Consider the following 20468-nt stretch of genomic DNA (forward strand, 5'->3'; position numbering starts at 1 on the left):
CACCTTCAGCGCAGCTCGCACGTGCGGGAGGTGGAGCCTCCGGCTGCTCCGGCTGCTCCGGCAGGGCGGGGCCGCGCCGCGCCGCTCTGTCACAGCGCTGCAGACTGTGAAGCCGCGCTGTTCTGTCCCGCACAATTTCACGCTTCTCCCCGGCGCTGCGACCGAGCCGACTACACAGTTCCGGCCACCTCGGCGGCGAGAAAAGCCACTGGCTCGGAATTGGGAGGAACTAAATTCCTGCAGTTGAGCTGGCCAAGGAGGGACGCTTTTGACATTACACAACATGGCAGTCTTGGGAAGTCGACTAATGTTTCAATGTAAGTTTTTTTTTTAATGTAAGGGAACGTATTCAAAGCGATTTCAGATACGCGTGTTCGGTCCGAAGGCTTGTCGGCTGGGTATCATGTGATTGCTTTATGCTTTTCTTAACAGTTGGGTATTTTGTTTCCAGCAATTGAAAATCGTTCCCACCCCCTTATCTGATGCTTCAGTTGAGTTTTAATTGCTTGATCTGCTCTTACGAAACGCAACAAAATCGCCGATGTGTTTTGACGCAAGTAGAAGAGTTTCTGCGACACCAGACGCAGGAATGCAGGTTGCTTAAAAAGTGGCTGTGAAATAGTGAAGTTAGTAGCTGGTCAGTTTTAAAGTTTGGTGGCAGATTTCATAAATCGCTTGACGTGGTCATAACTGTTAATTGCTCGCCCGATAGTGCATGTGGTATTAACTCGTTCAAATGTTGAGATCACGAATTTGAAACCATAAGGTACTTAATGCCTACAGTCATGGTCTACAGACCCCAAATTGGATTTATATTGCCACAGCCCAGGTAGAAAATAAGAGAGGGTGGACATCCCTGTATTAAACTTATTCTTATTATTATCATTGTGATCATTTAGTTAAACTAGGTTTAGTATGATACACTGCATAAGCAGAAAAAAGATATCGGCAGCCCCCCTTCGAAGTCAGTGCTCTTGTATAAACTTGTCATTCAAATTACACAACCCGTTTTGACCGCTTGCATAACTGGTAGGTTCTGCCGAGGAGAAACCTGGAAGGAAGTGGAAATGATCCCGCGACGTAAAAGCCCCGTGCAACAGCTTTCTAATAAATATTTTCCAGTAAACACTTCATTTGCTTCCGCTGTTGTATGTTTTGCCCAGTTTTGTTATTTTATTTGAAGGATTAACGCATAATGCAAAACCTTCATCCATGCATCGTACACTTGTGTTTCTACTGTACTACTGTAAGCACCACTATACGATGTTGCTCAGATATAAAAATGTAGTAGACCTGACCGTCAGAGTTTCTTGTAATGCGTACTGTATCTCAGGAGCTGCCGTTTTTTTCTACAGACCTAAAACTCGGACGTACGTCTTTAAAAGATCCGTGTAAATCCATATTGGTATTGGTTAAATCATACACGATGGTTCTGTAATGCATCCTGAACTCAGAATCCAACAATACTCGTCCGGCCGAGAACCCGAGAGAGGTGGCAGCCCTGTGAATTTCAGACGGTGCACCCAGACTTACCCCGGCCAGCAGGATTTAAGTAAATGTTTCTATTCTTTATGATGATCTCATTTTTTATTTACGAACATAGTTCCTTTTAGTTTATTGCGGGACTGACCATCCCTGGCTCTGCAGAGCCCCAATCAATCAGGTTTTATGGGTTACCCGTAGCTCATCAATCTTTAAACAGTTGTAAGGAATTTGTTTTGACCCCTGAAGCAGGCGATTTTTATTTAGTTTGGAGGTCACTTAAAATGAAATCACTAATACCCCATAACGCAGAAGGATCACAGTATTCCAATGCTTTACCTCATCGAATCAAATAATTTACCGTTGATTAAAATTTAATGTGTTTCATGTCTTTGCAAATTGATGACTTAAGAGTGAACTATATGACCTGGTTTTAATTTAATCCCGAACCCTAACGATTTAATTGATGTGGATAAGAAGTCAAATCAACTGTGTTTTCCAGGTCTAAATCGGCCACTAGTTTAAAGGTGGTAGAATAGTGTTTCCCAATCCTGGTTTCTGGGACCCACAAACTTTTTGTGGGGGACACACACTTACTAAGCACTTATTGAAGTGCTGGATATATATATATATGTTCCACTGCATGCAGTATTACACTGGCATGTCATAGTGTCATTGGTAAGGACCCTAAATAGACCTAATGATACATTTAATTTGGACTGTTTCATTGTTTTCAGGTCTTAAATAAGTAGCGGGCTGTCTTTTAACTATTGTGTTCATCCATTCATTCATTTTGGAACCACTTTATCCAGTACTGGGTTGTGGGGAGCCTGTCCCAGCAAGCAGGGCCTGCAAGGCAGGATTCAGCCTGTAAGAGGCGCTAATCCAAGAGGAAAAGAGGGGCAATGCTGGAAATAAATATGGGTATCTAATGCAAATTAAGCCTGATAAATGAAGAGCTTTTTTGTCAAAGTTAAATGCTCATACAGGGGACCCGTCTTATGTGGTTTCGGTCTTTGTCGAGCTCAGTCAGTACAGAGGCACAGCGCTGGCTCTGCCTCACAGAACACACACCCTGTAAGGGTTTCCCAGCTCTTACAGACACAGCGGGCTCAGAGAGAAGTCGGCATTTGACACTTGCTTGTCCTGTTCTTGTCCTGACAGTTTGCCCTGGTTGACGATGTGTTAGTCCTGTTCTTTGATATGTGATTACTCCTTCCCTGAACAGCGTGTAGAAAGAAAATGATGCTGCAGTAGTTGAAATAAGTCAGCTTTATCCTGCTTTAAATGAAGAGATCCCAGCCATTACTCTTCACACCTTCCACAACGTGGTTAAATAGGAACATTGTAGTGCTGGATGTGTGCCATATATATACAGTGTGTTCCACTTCATGCAGTATTAGATTGGCACGTTGTAATGTCATTGGTTGTCAGGCAAGACATCTGAAAGTCCCAGACCACCTCAAGGCTATGCAAGTACAGGCAGTGATGTCTTGTTTTTAAATAGGCGATGGACACAGTGGCTCCTGGGAAGGAATATCCCATGATGAGACATTAGAAATCAAATGTTTCAATTTGAAAAAGGCCACTCCTATTGACAAATTACAGTCCAGTGTCACGATTCTCCCAGTGCTGTGTGTTTCACATTCTATGGGTTGTGGGATTAAGACTCTTTACTAATTAATCTACCCTGCGTGGAACAGGTCTACTTCACCGCCAACACCAGTGTATCCATCATCTCAAAAGACACATATCACATTCTGTGTCCATGTGTGTTTTTTAGAAAAATAAAGTTCACAGGGTTTGGATATTGGCAAAATGTTATTGGTCTCTTTTTGAGTAATTGATCATTAATTGGTGCATAAATATTAAATCACCTCATTACTGAGAGATGATTGGGAAAAGATGATGAGGGGATTTACTGGGGCTGTTGAATGCCTAGTCTGTTAAAAACCAAGGAAGAAACACACAGAAAGGGAATCAGTATGTCCTGTTTATCAAGAGAGCAATTCCTTTCACATTGGTATGTTGTAAGATGGACCATGTTGGTGCACTTCTGCTTGCTTTATGGCGATGTATCCAGCCTGCACTTTCTGACCTGGTTGCAAATGTTGCAGTTTAGCTTAGCTCAATCCTTAATTGACAGGCCAACGATGTGGGAGGGTACGAGTCTCAACACCTCATCACGAGCGATAGGGAGCCCAAGTGTGATGGCCTGGACTGGAGCATCCTGCCGGTACAGCACTCCACTTGTAGTAATTGACTGCTCAGCGCTACGGTGATCGGATCCAGGGCCTTCGCTGGCCTCCCCTCTTTTGTGGGCTCTTCGTGATGTGGCAGCGCTCTGACAGGGCAATGCATGTTCTCGGGCGGCTCGGGCAACAGCGGCTTCTTGTTGAGATGAGAAGGTGACAGTTATGCTGTGAACGCCCAGCTCAAGAGGAGTTGAGGACAAGGGACATCTAGGGCTCAGAGACCAGGTCACTGCCTGTACTTGCATAGCCTTGAGGTGGTCTGGGACTTTCAGATGTCTTGCCTGGCAACCAATGACATTACAACGTGCCAATCTAATACTGCATGAAGTGGAACACACTGACCAGTGAACAGGCCGGACAAGAGGATTGGGACAGAATCCCACAAGACCGCAACTGCAGCCTGGTGCAGAGCACGAGTCGCTGATGTACAGTTTGTATTGACTCCAACGGTGGTCACCCTTCTCGCCATTTATTTAGATACCTGCTTTGATATCCATACACTTATATAGCAGTTTCCTGGACACTTCACTCGAAACACTTTACAGGTAATAAGGACTCTCCTCTACCAACACCGATGTGCAGCCCCAGATCTTCTGATCAGCTCTGTTGGTTAATCAGATGTTAATGATTAAGCAAATGTTACGATAATGAATTTACCTATGCCTATGCCTATGCCACCTCCATTTTTTTCTTGTTACCCTGATAATACCTTTTGTGAATTTGTTACAGGTAAAAGTGGTACATTTCTGCCTTGATGCTCAGCATATAAACATGTATCTGTGCCCAGAGGTATGCATCAGCTGAATTAACTGCATGACCACATTGCAAGACATCCAGTCTCTCTGAAACAGTCAACCCTGCAATCCTTGTACAGGCGAAACGCCCTGCTTATCTCCTTAAGGCCTGTCTTGTGTGGTTCGGTTTGCAGTACTAACTGTTCATCTGTCTGAAAATTCAATTGAACCTTTTCTTCCAGTGGCCAGGTGCAGCAGGGACAGGAGCTGGTGCATCAGTACGCAGTACAGGTGGCAGTCCACAGCAGCTGCTGCAGTAAAGAAACCAGCTGTAGGAGCCAGCCCCCAGATTCGGGAAAGCAGGTCTGTTTCCGGCTGGAGCTGATTTTTTCAGCGTACTCATGAATGAATAGTCATGAGACTTGCACTGCATGCACGTATAGACTTTTCAGAATGACCTAAATCTAAGAAGGCACCCCCCCCTGCAGTAGCACATAGTGCCAGCCTGCACCGTACAGCTGTCCAAATGTACATGACTCCACTGTCTGATGAATCTGAGCAGTCTTTCAAAGCCACTCAGCGTTTTTAGAGAACAAATCTTCATTTTTGTCATGTGTGAAACATGGTAAGACAGGGCTGTAGAAAGAGTCTTGAGCTTCACCCATCTCGTGAAGAGCAAGTCCCTTGATCTTTTTAAACCCCATTCTGTGAATACACTACTTGGGACCCTCACTGTTTAAAAGCAGGCATGGAACTGATCTTTATTTATTCAGTCCCTTTTATACTGCATGTCATTCTGTGATATTGCAGCATGGGGGACAGGTGATGGATGGGTCTGCGGAATACCACTGAAAGGGTAGATGGGAACATAAAAACATGCTGCAGGACTTTTGCAATGGACACCTCAGATAGTTATCCATTTGGGTCTCACTGCCTGTGTTTGTCATGTGTAGTAAGGCTGGCAACTCTGAAGTAAGGGGGCCCTCACACTGGACTCTTTCTCTGTCTCGCATTCAGCAATGCAAAACGTCTTTCTTGCATCCTCGTTCACCGTGAGTGGATCTCGTCCCATCACTCACATTTTAAAACTGTTCGGAAAGTGACCCAGTTTTACCACTTAATGCAGTGTAAAAAAATGCCTTGCTGCCTCGCTCTCAGTAGCGAGAGGCATGTGCGAAGATCAAACCTGACCTTGTCGCCATGCCAGTGCAGTACTGTATTTTTATTTAGAAATGTCCTTTTAAAGTTGAGTTTCCTGCAAAAAATTGAACAGTGTTCAAAAACGAAAGTGTGTACAGATCATTTAATTTCAGTAGCAGTCATCTTGCAGTGGTCCACTGACAAACAGGGTGACAGCTGGGGTAAAATTCTCACCTAATATTGTTTTACCTTTTATCCTAAAGTACACCTGCCTTTGTTTTTGCTGGATATTAGTATGTGAGATTTGAAGAGTGAAAGTGTTTTTTTTTTTTCCTCCTTTTCACCTCTCATGTGTTAGAAACGTGGTCGTGAGTTCTGGCGCTTCTTGGTGTCTGACACTCTCTCGTCGGCCGTCAGAATCTAATGGGCTCGTTTGCTCTCGACTTCAACAGGAAACCCAAAACGGGAATTTTAATGCTCAACATGGGGGGACCTGAGAAGCTCGAGGACGTCCATGATTTCCTGTTTCGGCTTTTCATGGACAGGGATTTGATGACGCTTCCTGTGCAGAAGTAAGACTGTCTCGTCTTACAATGCTTTGCATTTCTTAATTTTTTTCATTGCAGATTTTAACTGGGTGAAGGGGGTTAAATAAATGTACCAGTATAACACAGTGATGTAGGTAGGACAATAAAAAAACTGCCCATTGCCAGTTGCAATTATTTTATTATATATCTTATAACATTGAATAATGGCTGTTTCTCAGTTACATACGATGCACTCTCCTTCATCATATCATGGTGTTGCATCATGTTACTTGCTCCCAAATGAAGTGGTCCTTTTCTTTTCCTCTTCGACCTGTGTCACGCAGTAAGCTTGCGCCGTTCATTGCAAAGCGACGCACCCCCAAGATCCAGGAGCAGTACAGTAAGATCGGCGGGGGGTCTCCTATAAGGATGTGGACCACTCTGCAGGGCGAAGGCATGGTGAAGCTTCTGGATGAAATGTCTCCGGAGACAGGTGAGGCCACTCTCCCAGTCGTGCGCTGTTCGCGGAGGTCCTCGAAGAGACTGGAAGGGCAGCGCTGACCTTCTCAGGTGGTGAGGCGGGATTGATCTGACCAGGCATTTCAGCAGAGGAAGGTTTTGGCCAAACAGACCAGAGCACCAGGGGCGATGGTCTCCTATTTGCATCTGGATTTCCAGATTTCCATCAGCTGCTTCCAGGGAAGGAGGAGGTATTCCACGCTTCCAGTCATGGGTTGGCAGAGTGCGAAATGGTGGATGTTTAACACTTGTCTGCCATCTTGTTTTTTGTCCTCTATATCAAACTATACTTCTGTTGTCCTTTACTAGCTGAGGAAAGATGGTGTTGAGGGTGTTAGATATGGACGGGAGATCACTGATTTGTTCCACAACAGCTGTACCAGGAAACTTGCAGAGCTCACCGTATTGTCAGCTGAAGCAACACCATTCCCCAGACTAGCGCTAACTGTGCTTTAAGATGCTGAGAACTGCAGGATAAAAACGTGTCCCCTGTATGTGTCTGAAGGATGTGTTCTTGGTTCACATCCCCCTCTGTGTTTTGTAATTTAAGTTACTAGGCACCTGGCGATTGTAGATTGAGTGTTAGAAAAAAGTTTTAAAAATCTGTTTTTAATTTTTGTAAAGGGAATTTTGTAACATCACTGCTGCTTGTTATAATACTGGTGACGGCAAAAGCAACACTACAGTTTGTGTGAAGAGATGAGGTTTATTGTTCATTTCACAAGGACATTTGTCAAGAGGTGGTCTGTTTTGTCGACAATCTTAACACATTTTCTAGTAGCTATAAGCTGCGGTTTTGTTCCGAAATGACTGCTCTTAACATGATTGCTTCATGGGGAAAAAAAGAAGAAGAAACACTCAGGAATTTTTCCACTCCTACTGGGAATGAATAGATAAAGTAGAGAGACAGACCTGAGGTCAAAATAGTTCTGTGAAACTGCAATAACAGCTATACTCTCTAGTTCTTTGCCATACTGATCTAAATTCAAGCTTTCTACTCCTAAAAATATTTTAACTTGTGATTTGGTATTTTTGGAGATTTGCAGACTTAGGTTTTTTTTTGACAGCCTATACTTCAGAGACAGATTCAGCTAAAACATTTTTCTTTTTTTGGAGTTATCAGACAGAGAAAAGTGGGGTGAAACATTTTACAGGAACAGTAAGTGCTGAACTGGACTGGCTTTAATTAGAGTTTGTATTTTGATGTGCAGGGGTGCTTTGTCGTGCTTAGGGTGAGTCTCGTAAGGTTGAGCCTGTTTTCTTGGTTTTGTACTGATAAGATTGTGACCTCCCCTGGTCATGTCTTGTCTGTGAAAGGCTGATATGATGTGGCTGGTTTCTCCCACTGTGCCACACAGACAGTCTGCAAACATGCCCTGAGACACCTGAGGACATTCCAGGCAAAGTGAAGACAATTTCTCACAAATATCATATAAGATCATACACATGGATATAACATTTCACTCTAAACAGTGTGATCTACTGTAATTTATTGAACCTCTTTGCCAAGTGGGGATTTTATCAAGGGGGCAATATTTAAATTGGGAATGTCAAGTCTGTTTGTGAGAAATGTATCATACATTTAGAAGTAACGTACCATTGCTCTCTTTTTTTACACTTCAGAAAAAAAAAATGGTTTGAGCCAAGATAATGAAAATGACTTGGGTTTCTGTCTGTCTGCTTGGTGTCTGTAAAAACGTTAGACGTTAAATGTGCTCTGCCCTCAACTGATAGACAGGAGATGGGTGTTGAAAGCTGTTTTCCTGGTGCTGATTAGATAAAAAGGAGTGGCGTGGCTTTTAGTTTGGGTCCTGTCTGATAAGGAAGGATCCTTTCTAAGCTGACAGGACAAGCTAAAACTGTACTTTTTAGGTTTCACCAGGTGATGTAACTTCTGTAAGACGGAGTTCGCACAGCCTTCACACAGGGCGTATTTCAGTGAAACTGCTATACATCATGCTAAAACACGTGTCAGTGTTTCTTTCTTCTTGAATAACGTGTGCAGGGATATTATACACTTTTTCGAGCCCTTGCCTCCAAACCTTGGCCCTCACAGTCACAGAAGAGGTGGCCCTTCCCTGCTGGAGGCTGCAATGCTTCAAAATTTCCAAGACACCGACAAGCAGGAGCAGATTTTAAATCCCTTCTCGGTGATCAGCGATTCAAAAATTGTCAGGACTGGGATGTAGCTATTTGGGTCTTCATTTCGCATTCGGATAACGGCCCAGAATAACTCAAACCTTCGAAATATCGCTTTTGTGCAAGGGCAGGCATAGGAAAACAGAGGGCAGTCGTATATATAGCATTTGTACTTTGCTTTTGACAGGTGGATTGAGATTTTTTATTTGTGTCTAATGGCCTTTCTTTGTGACCTCTTTCTTCCCCAAATGTTAGTATGTGTATGCGTGTGTGACTGATTTAAATGGGTGACAGCTACATTAGTGCATATTCCTGCTGTATTCTGTGTCACCTGGCAAACAACTCGCCCACACCTGCATGCTAACTGTTCTGTTTCTTGTTCAAATGAAGCTCCCCATAAATTCTACATTGGATTCCGGTATGTCCACCCGCTGACAGAAGAGGCTATTGAGGAGATGGAGAAAGATGGAGTGGAGAGAGCTGTGGCCTTCACCCAGTACCCGCAGTACAGCTGTTCGACCACAGGTGACCCTGAGGCTGACTAGTGTCTGGGTTGGATTTAATCCTAGCTGTAGATGGGTATCAAATATTTGATTACCAGCAGATTGCTCAAAAGATCCTTTACCCAGCAACATGTACTGTAGATCGTCTTTGGCAGTCCACGCCTTCCCTCAGGAAAACGCGTCACCTTCTTGGGAGGGCATCTGTTCAGGATTCCTTAGGTACTCTGAGCATTACACAGGTCACTGTTTGATCTCATCGAAGGCTCAGCATGGTGTGTGTCAAATTGAATCTGGTCTAAGAATTTCAGTCGCGCATAATAGCAGAAACACTTTTCTAATTTTAATTAGGATAACACACGTTATTATTCATAAATACAAGTGCAGAAAAGGCTCAGTGTATTTCATTGTGTCCGGTAACCAGGCAACCACTGGAGCGTGTGCAATATTGTGCCAACTGTAAACAAAGATGGATCCTTCACTGATGAGGAATCTTGTCTGATATTGTTTTTCTGTGCATTTGAAGTATAATAGATTTTGTCCACCTCTCCATTACTGAACGTAGAGAAACATGAGAGAAGTGTATAGGTTTATCTGTAATTTACCATTTCTTTTGGTGTTGCATAAACACATAATCTGAATTCAAGGTGGGCATCTATATATCTTTGTATTTTGCAGAGTCGTGAACTTATGGGATATGGGGATGTGCTTGAATATGGTTGCGAATTCTCCTGTTAGATATATGCAGGTGCAATAGGAATGTTGCCTTTCTGTTCTCAACCCTTGTCCATTGTCATAGGTGTAGACAGGTGGTACTGTAACTTACAGTGTAAGTGCAGAAGCAAATACTAGTAGATAATGGATTGTATAATTACAGCTCGTTTGCCACAGCAAATAGAAACTGTATTTACTGCTGAGGTTTTCTGTCAAAAAAGTAAAGCCACTTGTTGCAATTACAATTTTTTTCATTCACTTCATTCTGGCAGTAGTGATTTAAACCTGTGGATCAGTAACAAAAATGTTTATATTCAGTATTCTGTAATCAGTTCAGCTCCTCTATTCTTGAAACCTATGTCTTATTAAGAGTTTTAAGTAAAATGCCAGGTACCTCTTAGTAGTGCTCATAGAAATTGCACCTGATTATACTTGATACTCTATAATCACTGATGTTTTTTAAGCAATAGCGTCATTTGCAACTTTAAATGCTCGGTTTTACTATACTGGGGTTTCGCGTAAATTCTTGCTTGCTGTATCAGGTATACCAGTTAGTAAAAATGCTAACTAAACTCGTAAACTCCGATCTTTGCATTTTTCTGACCAGCTTTAATAACACTGCACATTTCTTATGGTTATGGATCTGTATATAGCGTTACCTCATTAAGGTCTTCTAAGTGGTTAGTGTCAGTCAGTCATTAAATCCGTGTGTATCAGTGCTCATAGTGTACAATGGCCCTGCCACAGGGTGCTGTAGTGTCTTCACTGCAGCTAAGCTCTTAATGTCTTCTTTCCCATTAAAGGCCACCTCTAGGCCCTGCAGGACTGTGGCTCCTCAGAACCATGCATACAGACCCCTGTGCTAGAGCACGTTGAATGTGCATGGCTCTAGCTGAGAACATGGTCCAAATTACTACTTGCACATTTGATTAAAATATCGCTGTACATATGTATTACTGTACACACATATGTTTGCCACGCAGATAGTCATTGTTCTGGGAGAAATGTGTGGGGATAAAAATGCCTTATTCCTTATCTAAATAGGCAGCAGTCTCAATGCAATCTACCGATACTACAGTAGCAGAGGAGGAAAGTCGGAGATGAGCTGGAGTGTGATTGATCGCTGGCCCACACATCCTCTTCTTATAGAGGTAAGGCCATGTTAGACCCTTTTCTCAGTAAATCACATGACTCGGGTGAATCAAGCTGGAGATTCTTTATTGCAAGAAAGAAAGGAGGACAGTCTAAGTTAATAGGTTAAACGTGTCTCTCACTCATTTTCTTAAGGACAGAAACAGGCATTTATGTGTGAAGATGAGACAAAGAAATTTATACAAAACACATATAGTATATTTTTATGATTGGTCAGTAGCAGTTTCTTACCATATGAGGTGTAATCAAGGTCAGTAAGTAAGGCAGTTAGGTCACCATTGGGCAGTTAACCAAGTCCCTAATCAACTAAGACCCTATTCCCTTTCATGTTACTAAATCACATGTAGAATAGATGAGCTACACCTCCACTCGAAGAGACCTTGAAGAAAACTTGGCCAGCAGGGAGTGTACAGAACAGTTAAACAGTTCTTGAGGACCTAAATGTTAACTCCTAACAGGCATACAGTAGGTTCCTTCTGCTGGAAGACACAGCACAATATCAGAGTGACAGAGTTCTTGTTCTGTCTCTTTTTAGTAAATACAGCCTCCCCCCAAATCAGGAAAGAACAGTTGAAACAACCGTGTGAGGCACTGTATGAAATAACTGGCTGTCTCATTTGCTTCTAATTACTTAAAACACTTGTCTTTCATTTAAGGCTAATTAAACTACATCACCCATCACAAAGAAGCAAATATGTTCCAAGAAAACAAATACTTTCATATAATTCTTTAGCAGTGTTCACAACCCCTGCTGTTGAGCTTATGGATAGAAGGAAGCTTTTAAATAAATGCAGAGCATTTGGTTGATTTTTTTTTTCTGGGCATGAGATCTTCGAAGTTTACTTGGAGGACTATGGTAACCATAGTAACATAAATCATACATGTGGCTGGAATTTTGTGTTTGTAATTATTCTGTGCAAAACAAATCTTGAGAGTGTACTAAATTAGAAAGAGTTAGGAACTAAAATTGAGCACTTTGGTTCTTCCATTCTTGTTGAAAAAACATATAGAACACAAGATTAGCTGTAGAATAATGCCTGATTAGTATATCACAATTTTAGTCCTTGTTCTTAGCGATAAGAAAATAAACAGTATTATAATTATGCTATACATATTTAATTTATAATAGTCTTGCACCATAGCCTTGTAATATGTCGCGATTTACATATTTGTGTAGAATAAAGGTTAACGGAAGGATTTTTTATATAGTAGTTTTTTACATTATTTTTCTGCAATATAATAAGTTTTCAGCTGTTAATGAGCCGTGAAATTTAGAGGAAAATTCATGCTAAAATTGCAGACTTAATTATGGGGTTATGAGACATAGTTTTTAAATGTGGTTCACCAAATGCCATTAACTCTGCATAATTGAGCCAACCTTGGAGATAATGATCATTATTTGAGAGGGAGATACACTGAGGTTTGAAAATAGACGCCCTTTTTTTTTTTGTTGAAAGAAGACGAGAACTCTCAAATAACAAAAAAAAAAGCTATTTAAAATGTAATTCAGGGGCTTAAACGATCTCGCATTAGGAAAAAAATGGGCCTTTATCTGGTGTTTTTCATCTCTAAGAAAAACATTGGCCTAACACTTAACCTGCCCCAGGTGACTTTCAGCTGCATGATCACCTCACTTACCTCCACTTAACCCCCTGCAGTGTCACCCTCTACCTCCGGACACTGGTTTTACACATCTAGGAAAAGGTGTACAAGCAGACAAGGTCCATTCTGCAATAAATAGTGATTTCTGCAGGTTCTGATGTCCCCGTTGATTTTTGTCGCTCTATCCGTGATCTGCAGTGGACTGATGTATTGATGGTCTGAGGTTTCACTTTTGCTGGGGTTCTTCCCGTGGCTGTCGTACACCAACAGTATGTGCTGTCTTGACTCTGTGAAGAAGCCTGAAGAAGCCTGCCTGTGCTTCAGGGTTCTGAGCAGTCTTTCCAATTTTAGGGGTGGCTGGAGAAATGTGTTAATTAAACTGTTACCACTTAAATATGCTTTATATTTAAGGGTGCGTTGACCTTTTAAAGATGATTTGAAACACAGAAGCCCAAACCATAATGAGTAAAACCTTCTTTTAATCACTACAGACTGGGAGAAAAACAATAATAATACACTATATACTACACTATATACCACCACACGTAGCTCCACAGTACCCACAGGAGAGAATATTACCGGTTCCCCTGTGAAGCAGAAGAGGTGTTCATGTAGTTTCCCCAAGCCCACAGTCCCTTCTAGCTGTAGTCTTGTCTTCAGCTGTTTCCCTTGTCTTCACTTCCTTGGCTCAGGCACAGGTGGGCTTCTAAAACCCCAGATCATGTGATCCAAGTCCACCAGTCCAAGCCATGAAGTATTACACGTACGGTACGTGGTCTTCATCACAGGAAGTGACGTACACAGTAGGAGCTGACCTTTCAAACGACAGACAGACAAAATAATTGGAAAATGGAATCTCAAGAACACAGCTAAATGCAGCTAAATCTCTTGTGTCGAGAGATTGAGAGATTGAGAATATTCACGAACAGAGGTCAGATACCTTTAGCATGCAGAGCTCTTTAGTCACCTTGCACCAGGAGTGCTTATACGTTCTGGTGAAATGTTGAAACAATACAGAAAATTATATGTTGCCAGACAGTTATTTCATGTATTAATTTTGATGCTTATTTATAATTGGTTCAATGAAACCCCAGTTAATTCCATCGCTTGCAAATTTGTCTGGTAGTTTGGTCAAGGGTGCAAGCCTGCAGTTGTTTTTTCTCTTCAGTGTTTTGCAGAGCACATTAAAAAAGAACTGGACGCCTTCCCTGCCGAGAAGAGGGACGATGTGGTTATTCTCTTCTCTGCTCATTCGCTCCCCATGTCTGTGAGTACAAGGTCTATTTACTTGATTACATTTCTGTAGAAATGCTTTGGTGATCCAGTGAATTTCTTGTGTTGTTTCCTGATTTAAGTCTACTTTCTTGGTTTTCTCCTGATTCTTTAACAGCATTCTGTCCGCTACCCTCTTCAAGGAAATGGCAAAGATATTTTTTTTTCTTTACTTTATCTTTTAATGCTTATAATTGTCCAAGCTCCATCAACATCTGCTGTATATGTCCCTAGAGTGGTAACTGAACACATTGTTTTGTTTTGATACTTTACACTGGAAATTACTATACAACTATGATCAAAGTGAGTTAATTCATTTTTACAACACATTTTTCATTATATTATTCGTTAAACCAACAGAGTGTTGTATTTAGAGATGATAATTATAACAGTTTAAATCAATCTTCCTTCATTGCTAGGAACAACAGTGAAAGAAAATGCTGAGAGATTATTAGTAGAGGAAATACACGCCACTGTCTTGTACTAATACAGTACTTGTGCAAGAGAGATTTGTCCAGATGGAACTCCCTGGTATTTGCAAATTTCCAGCTGGGGGAAGGAGGGCATTCTGCTTAAAATTTGTAAAGTTTCACTCTTTAAAGCCCTGTGCAGTAGGTTCTATATTTTGGGATCTGGTGGGTTGCTAAATTGAATGGCTCTGTGGGCTCTGTCTATCCAGGTAGTGAATCGAGGGGACCCCTACCCTCAAGAAGTGGGTGCCACAGTACAGAGAGTCATGGAGAGGCTGAAGCACTGCAACCCCTATCGCCTGGTGTGGCAGTCCAAGGTAAATCAACACCCGGCCCCTTGAAAGTCTTCTCACAGGTGGGATAACTAGGAGAGATACTTGTGAACATAAGATCACATGAAAGGTCAAGGACAGGACTTGAGGCACCTGCTCATGCAAAACTTAGTGCTTTAAGACCCTGAAACCCCTTTGCTTCTCTTTTCGAACTGAGCTGAAGCATAAGGTGTGGGTGGGATCAGGGTTTTGAATACCGACACTGTATCTCAGACCAACCTGTCCAAATACTTTTTTACTGCGCTGAAAAGAATCTGTAATCTACCGATATGTGTGTAACACCTCAGTAGAAAACCAATGCAAATTCAGATTTTTCTTTTTATCCTCGCTGTTAAACAACATAGCTGTTATTATTGAATGAGGTTTTAAAAATGAGAGTTTAGATCTGGACTCGGGGATTTAACTGCTGGTAAAATACTTAAAAACAATTATAGAGAAGACAGAAAAAGCACAGGGATTTTATAATTGTCAAAAAAGAAATTATTATTATTTACTATTATTAAGTAATTATATCATGTAGGACCCATCATGCAGTACTATCTGTATGCATCTCTATAAAATGTGTCAGTAATTAATTATACCTTCTTTATAGTCAGTTATAGTCTAGATTGTCGTGCTTTGTTGTTGTTTTGAAAGGATGTTAGCTGTCTCATTGTTTATAAGATATAAATTGCCTCTGTGATGATGTGCCCCAATACTCCATCTCTGTGTAAATAGATGTAAATAGATTGCATTGACAATTTGGCCCAAAGTGGTAATAAATAGCCAGTGTATCCTGTTGTCAGGTTATTCTAGTCCGTTAGTGGACAGAAGAGCTAAACCGCACAGAGAAGCTCACCAGTGCCATCTAGTGGTTATTTCAAAACACTTTGCATTTATTCTTCTACTATGGAAGTAGTTATAGGGAGGCCTTCCCTAGATAATCATGGAGAAATCAAGCCAGCCAAAACCGCTTTCATAAATAAATTATTAACTTATTAAACCATTAAACAGACCCATCATGCTGTCGCGTAAAGCTACTCAGTACTTTTTAAGTCTGGCTGAAGAACAAGAACTGTGTAGTACCTCCCTGAAGGAAACAAAGACCAAAAGTATCTTTTATAGGTTTCTTCGCAAACAGAAAAAAAGACCCCACCTATGTTTTCCTTTCATTATCTCCAGCTTTTAGAAAATTGTTTTTTTTTTCTTTCGTTAAACAAGACTTCTTAGTAACCTAAGGTGTTCAACTTGTCCCCTTTGGGCCCCAGATGATGACCAATATTAAGTCGGTGCTGTCAGAGTTCACCTGAATCAATCAGGCAGCTGGATCAGAATCATTCATTGGAATGACTGTGCTCACGAAAATATGTCACAATGTGCATTTCTGTTTCTTGCTGCTGCTGTTTATGTAATCTGTGTCCACACATTTTCTCACTGTCCACATCCTGTTAAGATTGCAGCCTTGCAACACTCTTTTCAAAATGCTTTTCAAGACGTCCTTCTCATTTGCTTTCGTTTGATGCAGGGGTATGCCCCCTGATCACCTTTCACAAAATCTCAACGTGCTTGAGTTTCGTTCCAACGTATCCATGCAGAAGGGAAGTGACTTCCCATGTGGCTTGGATATATGAACCTCACGGACAGAATGATTTAAAGGCCCATAAATGCTAGCAGGACGCTTTCTATACTGACTGTATCGGTCAGGACACAACGGGATTCATGTGTCTAGTTTTTAAATTTGGTAGATTTCTCAGGATAACACTCTACTTGCGGGAGTCTCTAAAACTACACCTTGCAAGTTACAATATGTTCAGAGTCCGTGTTCAGAATAGCCTTCCACATTGCTTCCCAAAAGGGGTGGATTATTTTGATTCGTTACCCTATTTTAATAACTGTGATCACCTTTGTGTCTTAATATACAAGGAAGTCATTTCTGTCATGTGGATCTTCTCATTGACTAACTTCTTGTTGCACATCTCGGTGAATATGTTCTGGTTATATTGTTGCCGTCTTAATTAATCATTCGATAAAAAATATATTCTGAAAACACCTCACAGATTGTTGCTCAAATGTACAGAGTAACAATTGAGTTACAATCTGTCTGTGGCAGTTTTGGTAATTTGGGTTTTATAAGATTTTTTGTAAGCTTCTGGGCATTAAAATGTGCCGCTGGTAAACATGGAAAACAAATACCCAAGCAGAAACAATATGGTTAAGTCAAAAATAGTATATTCTGTATAACAACATGTTCATGAGTTAGTAATAAAGAAATAGAAAATGACAAATTATATTTCTTAATACAGTTCCCTGTGAGAGACAGAAGCCTAGACATTTATTGGTGAACTTTAACTAAAACCTGATTTAGTAATAAAAAAGACAGGTGCAAATGAAGAATATTCACAGTTCTGAAATACGGAATGAAATATATGTAGTGTATTAAAATTTTGTATTGAATATATTAATAACGTAATTGTAAAATAAATTGTTCCATATTTGTAAATATTCATTAAGATTTATTCATGCTCTGTAAAAAATGTTAGAACATGTTGTGATTCTAATTCTCTAATGTTGCTTTACAAAGCATCAAAATGTTCATATAAGCACCTAGATTATCACTTGTAGTTTATAGTATTAAAGGAACCAAACACCGAAGCAAAACATTCAATACAATTCTCTGACAATTGGGAAAAAGTCAGATCTAGTGTAAAAGATTATTTACCTCAACAACTGTGGTAACAGCTGTAAGAAAAAAACTATAGGACATTCCACTTTCTTCTGCAGTGACCATCATTAAAAAAAAAACTCCAGACTGATAGGATGTTACCCTACCAGGAAGAGAAATACATGTTGTACAGTAGAGAATGTAAGAAAATGTTACGCATAATGTGCAATCATCACAGGGGTTTGGGAGGCTAGCTCACTGCCAAGGGCAACACCTGTGAATCTTTAAAAACTCAACAGGATACAAAGTCTCCATGACTACCATTCGAGGTTGGCTTCATGAATCTGGTGTTTGCAGCAGAGTTCCATGACAACATAAAAAGAAAGGATGTAAATTTGTCAGCTAGCAGCTAATTGACTCCCAGGTCAAACTGGACCAAATGGAGTAGCTGAAGGAAGCACAGACTGAGTGATTGGACACTTCTGCCAGCAGTGTGATTAGCACACAAAGTGAAGGTTGAAAAAGAACGTCCTCCCTTCGGTGAAGAAACAAAATGGACCTGTTCTGCTTTAGCGTAAGTGTTTATCCTCTGGTCCTGCTGTGCTTCTGTTATAGTTAAGACTATTCCAAAGTTTCGTGGTCTGCTCTGGTAAAAAAAAAAAAAAAGCAAGTCATTGAGCTCAGGGTTGTTTGTGGGTATCTTTCTCAACAGGATAACAAAGCAAAGCCTACATCGGCTCAATTGCCAAATTGAGTGTAAAATTCACTCTTCTGTCTTCACCGTCTCTAGTAAAACATTTGTGGTATGAGCTAAAGAAAACAGATCACAAGAACAGGCCATATAACCTTCGGGAACTGGAAAGCTTCAGCATGGAGGAGTGGTTGAATACCCCTCATTGAGTCAAGCGCCACAGGAAGCACCTTTTTGACTTTATTTCAGCCAAAGAACGATGGGCAAAACATTGATTGCTGGGGATTGAATGAGAAGATAAATGGCTTTAGTTTTAGACTTATCCAGACTTATTAGACTTATTTTTAACCACGTCAGTTCAGGGTCATGGGGGAGCCAGAGCCTATCCTGGCAAGCAACAGGCACAAACAGCGTTCCATCTAGGACAGAACACCAGTCCATCACAGGGCACGCACAGACAACCACAGACATGCACACACTCGCACCAGGGCCCAGACTCTTCCCAGAAGCCAGCTAACCTACCAGCATATCTTTGGACTGTGGGAGGAAACTGGACCACTTGGCAAAAACCCACATGGGGAGAACATACAAACTCCACTCCTCCAGGAAATGAACCCAGGGCCTCGACACTGCAGGTCAGCAATGCTAAACACTGCATTGCGTACAGTTTTAGGCTCATCTGTAGCAGAAAATATTGTGTTTAATAGAAGATGCTCAAGCTGAATCAACTTGGAGTTATACGTCGGGCTACTGTATATGAAATACAATGCTAACAAGTCAATGCCTCATCTTCTTTCATGCCCTAGGTTGGCCCAATGCCTTGGCTAGGTCCTCAGACAGATGATACCATTAAAGGCCTGTGTCAGAGAGGAAAAAAGAACATCATGTTGGTACCTATTGCCTTCACCAGTGACCACATTGAGACACTACACGAGCTGGATATTGAGTATTCCCAGGTGCTAGGGGAGGAGGTGAGTGTTTTGTTTGGGTGGTCTTTTTATTAGCTTGTCTCTTTCTGCCCTGCCCGATTTGAAATGTTATGTTCAGATTTTATCTCGCAATGGACACACTCAGTATGTCACACTGGACTATCCTGCTACTCCGCCGTTTGTGGTTCAACCTGGTGTGAACCAATGAATCTTGTTATTGCAGTACAATGAGTCTCTTAAGGCAGCTTTTAAGGAGTTACAAAAAAGTGTTTGTGAATAAAAAACATTAATTTCTGGCCTGTTTCCCTCCTGGTTTGACACGGATGGTTCAGGGGATATTGAAGAAAGACTACATTACTTATGGAAGAGAAAAATATTTCTCTTGCTTGAAAGGAAAGATGCAGTACATCTTATTTTTACACATACTGCAGATTGTAATAAACTCCTTTGACCAAGCCAAAGCAATCTACAATTAAAGACTGCGCACCACTTAAAACAGTTTCAGCAATCTTTTGCCGTGCATTTAGTTGCTGATAATATGTAAACTAAAGGTTTATCTGCTAAGTAGCTTTCAGACAATTAGGTTACAGTTTTGTTTGATTAGAATTCTGCTTAACTGCTTCATTTAAGCCGTAATGACTCCTAAATATCACGCAGCTGTGGCTCAGCTGCGGATTTTGATAGGACGCTGTCACCGCGGCAGGATCACGAGATCAGCAGTATGGATGAAATGGTGCACAGTGTCTTGTACAGGCTCTGTAAAAAAAAATGTACCACTGTAATGACATATGATAGAATATTTTTTTCACAGTGAGCTGTTCTTTCCAACAAAGGCTTCATAGGAACAGCAACAAATACGACTGGTTGTGTTGTACTGTCGGAGAGATGGGGAAATGGTTCTGTCTGTCCAGTTATTCCAAGGGCTGCTCGCTCCGCGGATTATTTCAAGGACTGCTCGATGAATGAAAGATTTCCGAGAAGCCCTTGAAGCGGGGGGGGGCGGATAAGAAAGGGTCCTCTGTAAACTCCCTGGCTCGCTGCAGCATTGGCAGTCTCTGTGCGGGGAGCAGACACAGTTCGTCTCCGAAGAGATTAATTTTTCACAGGTCAGCAGGAAGCGATCTCATCTCCCTGAGTGGTGCCAGTGCTGAGGGGAGAGAGCACTTCTCTGAGCTCGGCGTCTAGACTGAGGCAGCCCTGCCCAGAGGCTGACCCCCTAACCCACACGCCCAGGGGCTCCACACCGACCACAAATCCATTTGAGTGGTGCCAAGCGGCACCGCTGCCACCAGGCTCCCATTGATTTCTTCCATGGGACCAAGGAGAACTGCATAGCTCTGTCCCGAAGCTATTGGAATCTGTCGTTCTG

At 41.5% G+C, this 20468-nt stretch overlaps 1 protein-coding gene across 2 annotated transcripts in view; it reads left to right on the top strand.

Annotated features, from left to right (window-relative positions):
* The window catches only part of fech (ferrochelatase), a 31681-nt gene continuing 11213 nt past the window's right edge, over window positions 1-20468 (top strand). The window contains exons 1-9 of one of the 2 annotated variants that reach the window (XM_088630372.1): window positions 1-317; window positions 4714-4834; window positions 6064-6183; window positions 6483-6631; window positions 9187-9321; window positions 11055-11161; window positions 13933-14031; window positions 14716-14823; window positions 18977-19141. In XM_088630372.1, the coding sequence (XP_088486498.1) occupies window positions 284-317; window positions 4714-4834; window positions 6064-6183; window positions 6483-6631; window positions 9187-9321; window positions 11055-11161; window positions 13933-14031; window positions 14716-14823; window positions 18977-19141 (1038 nt within the window). In that variant the 5' untranslated portion in view covers window positions 1-283. The remainder of the gene's footprint in view (window positions 318-4713; window positions 4835-6063; window positions 6184-6482; window positions 6632-9186; window positions 9322-11054; window positions 11162-13932; window positions 14032-14715; window positions 14824-18976; window positions 19142-20468) is intronic. The other variant, XM_088630371.1, reaches the window with a different exon arrangement.

The sequence above is a fragment of the Lepisosteus platostomus genome, chromosome 4 (genome assembly GCF_059453375.1).
Source record: "Lepisosteus platostomus isolate fLepPlt1 chromosome 4, fLepPlt1.hap1, whole genome shotgun sequence".
In the NCBI taxonomy this organism is placed as follows: Eukaryota; Metazoa; Chordata; class Actinopteri; order Semionotiformes; family Lepisosteidae; genus Lepisosteus; species Lepisosteus platostomus.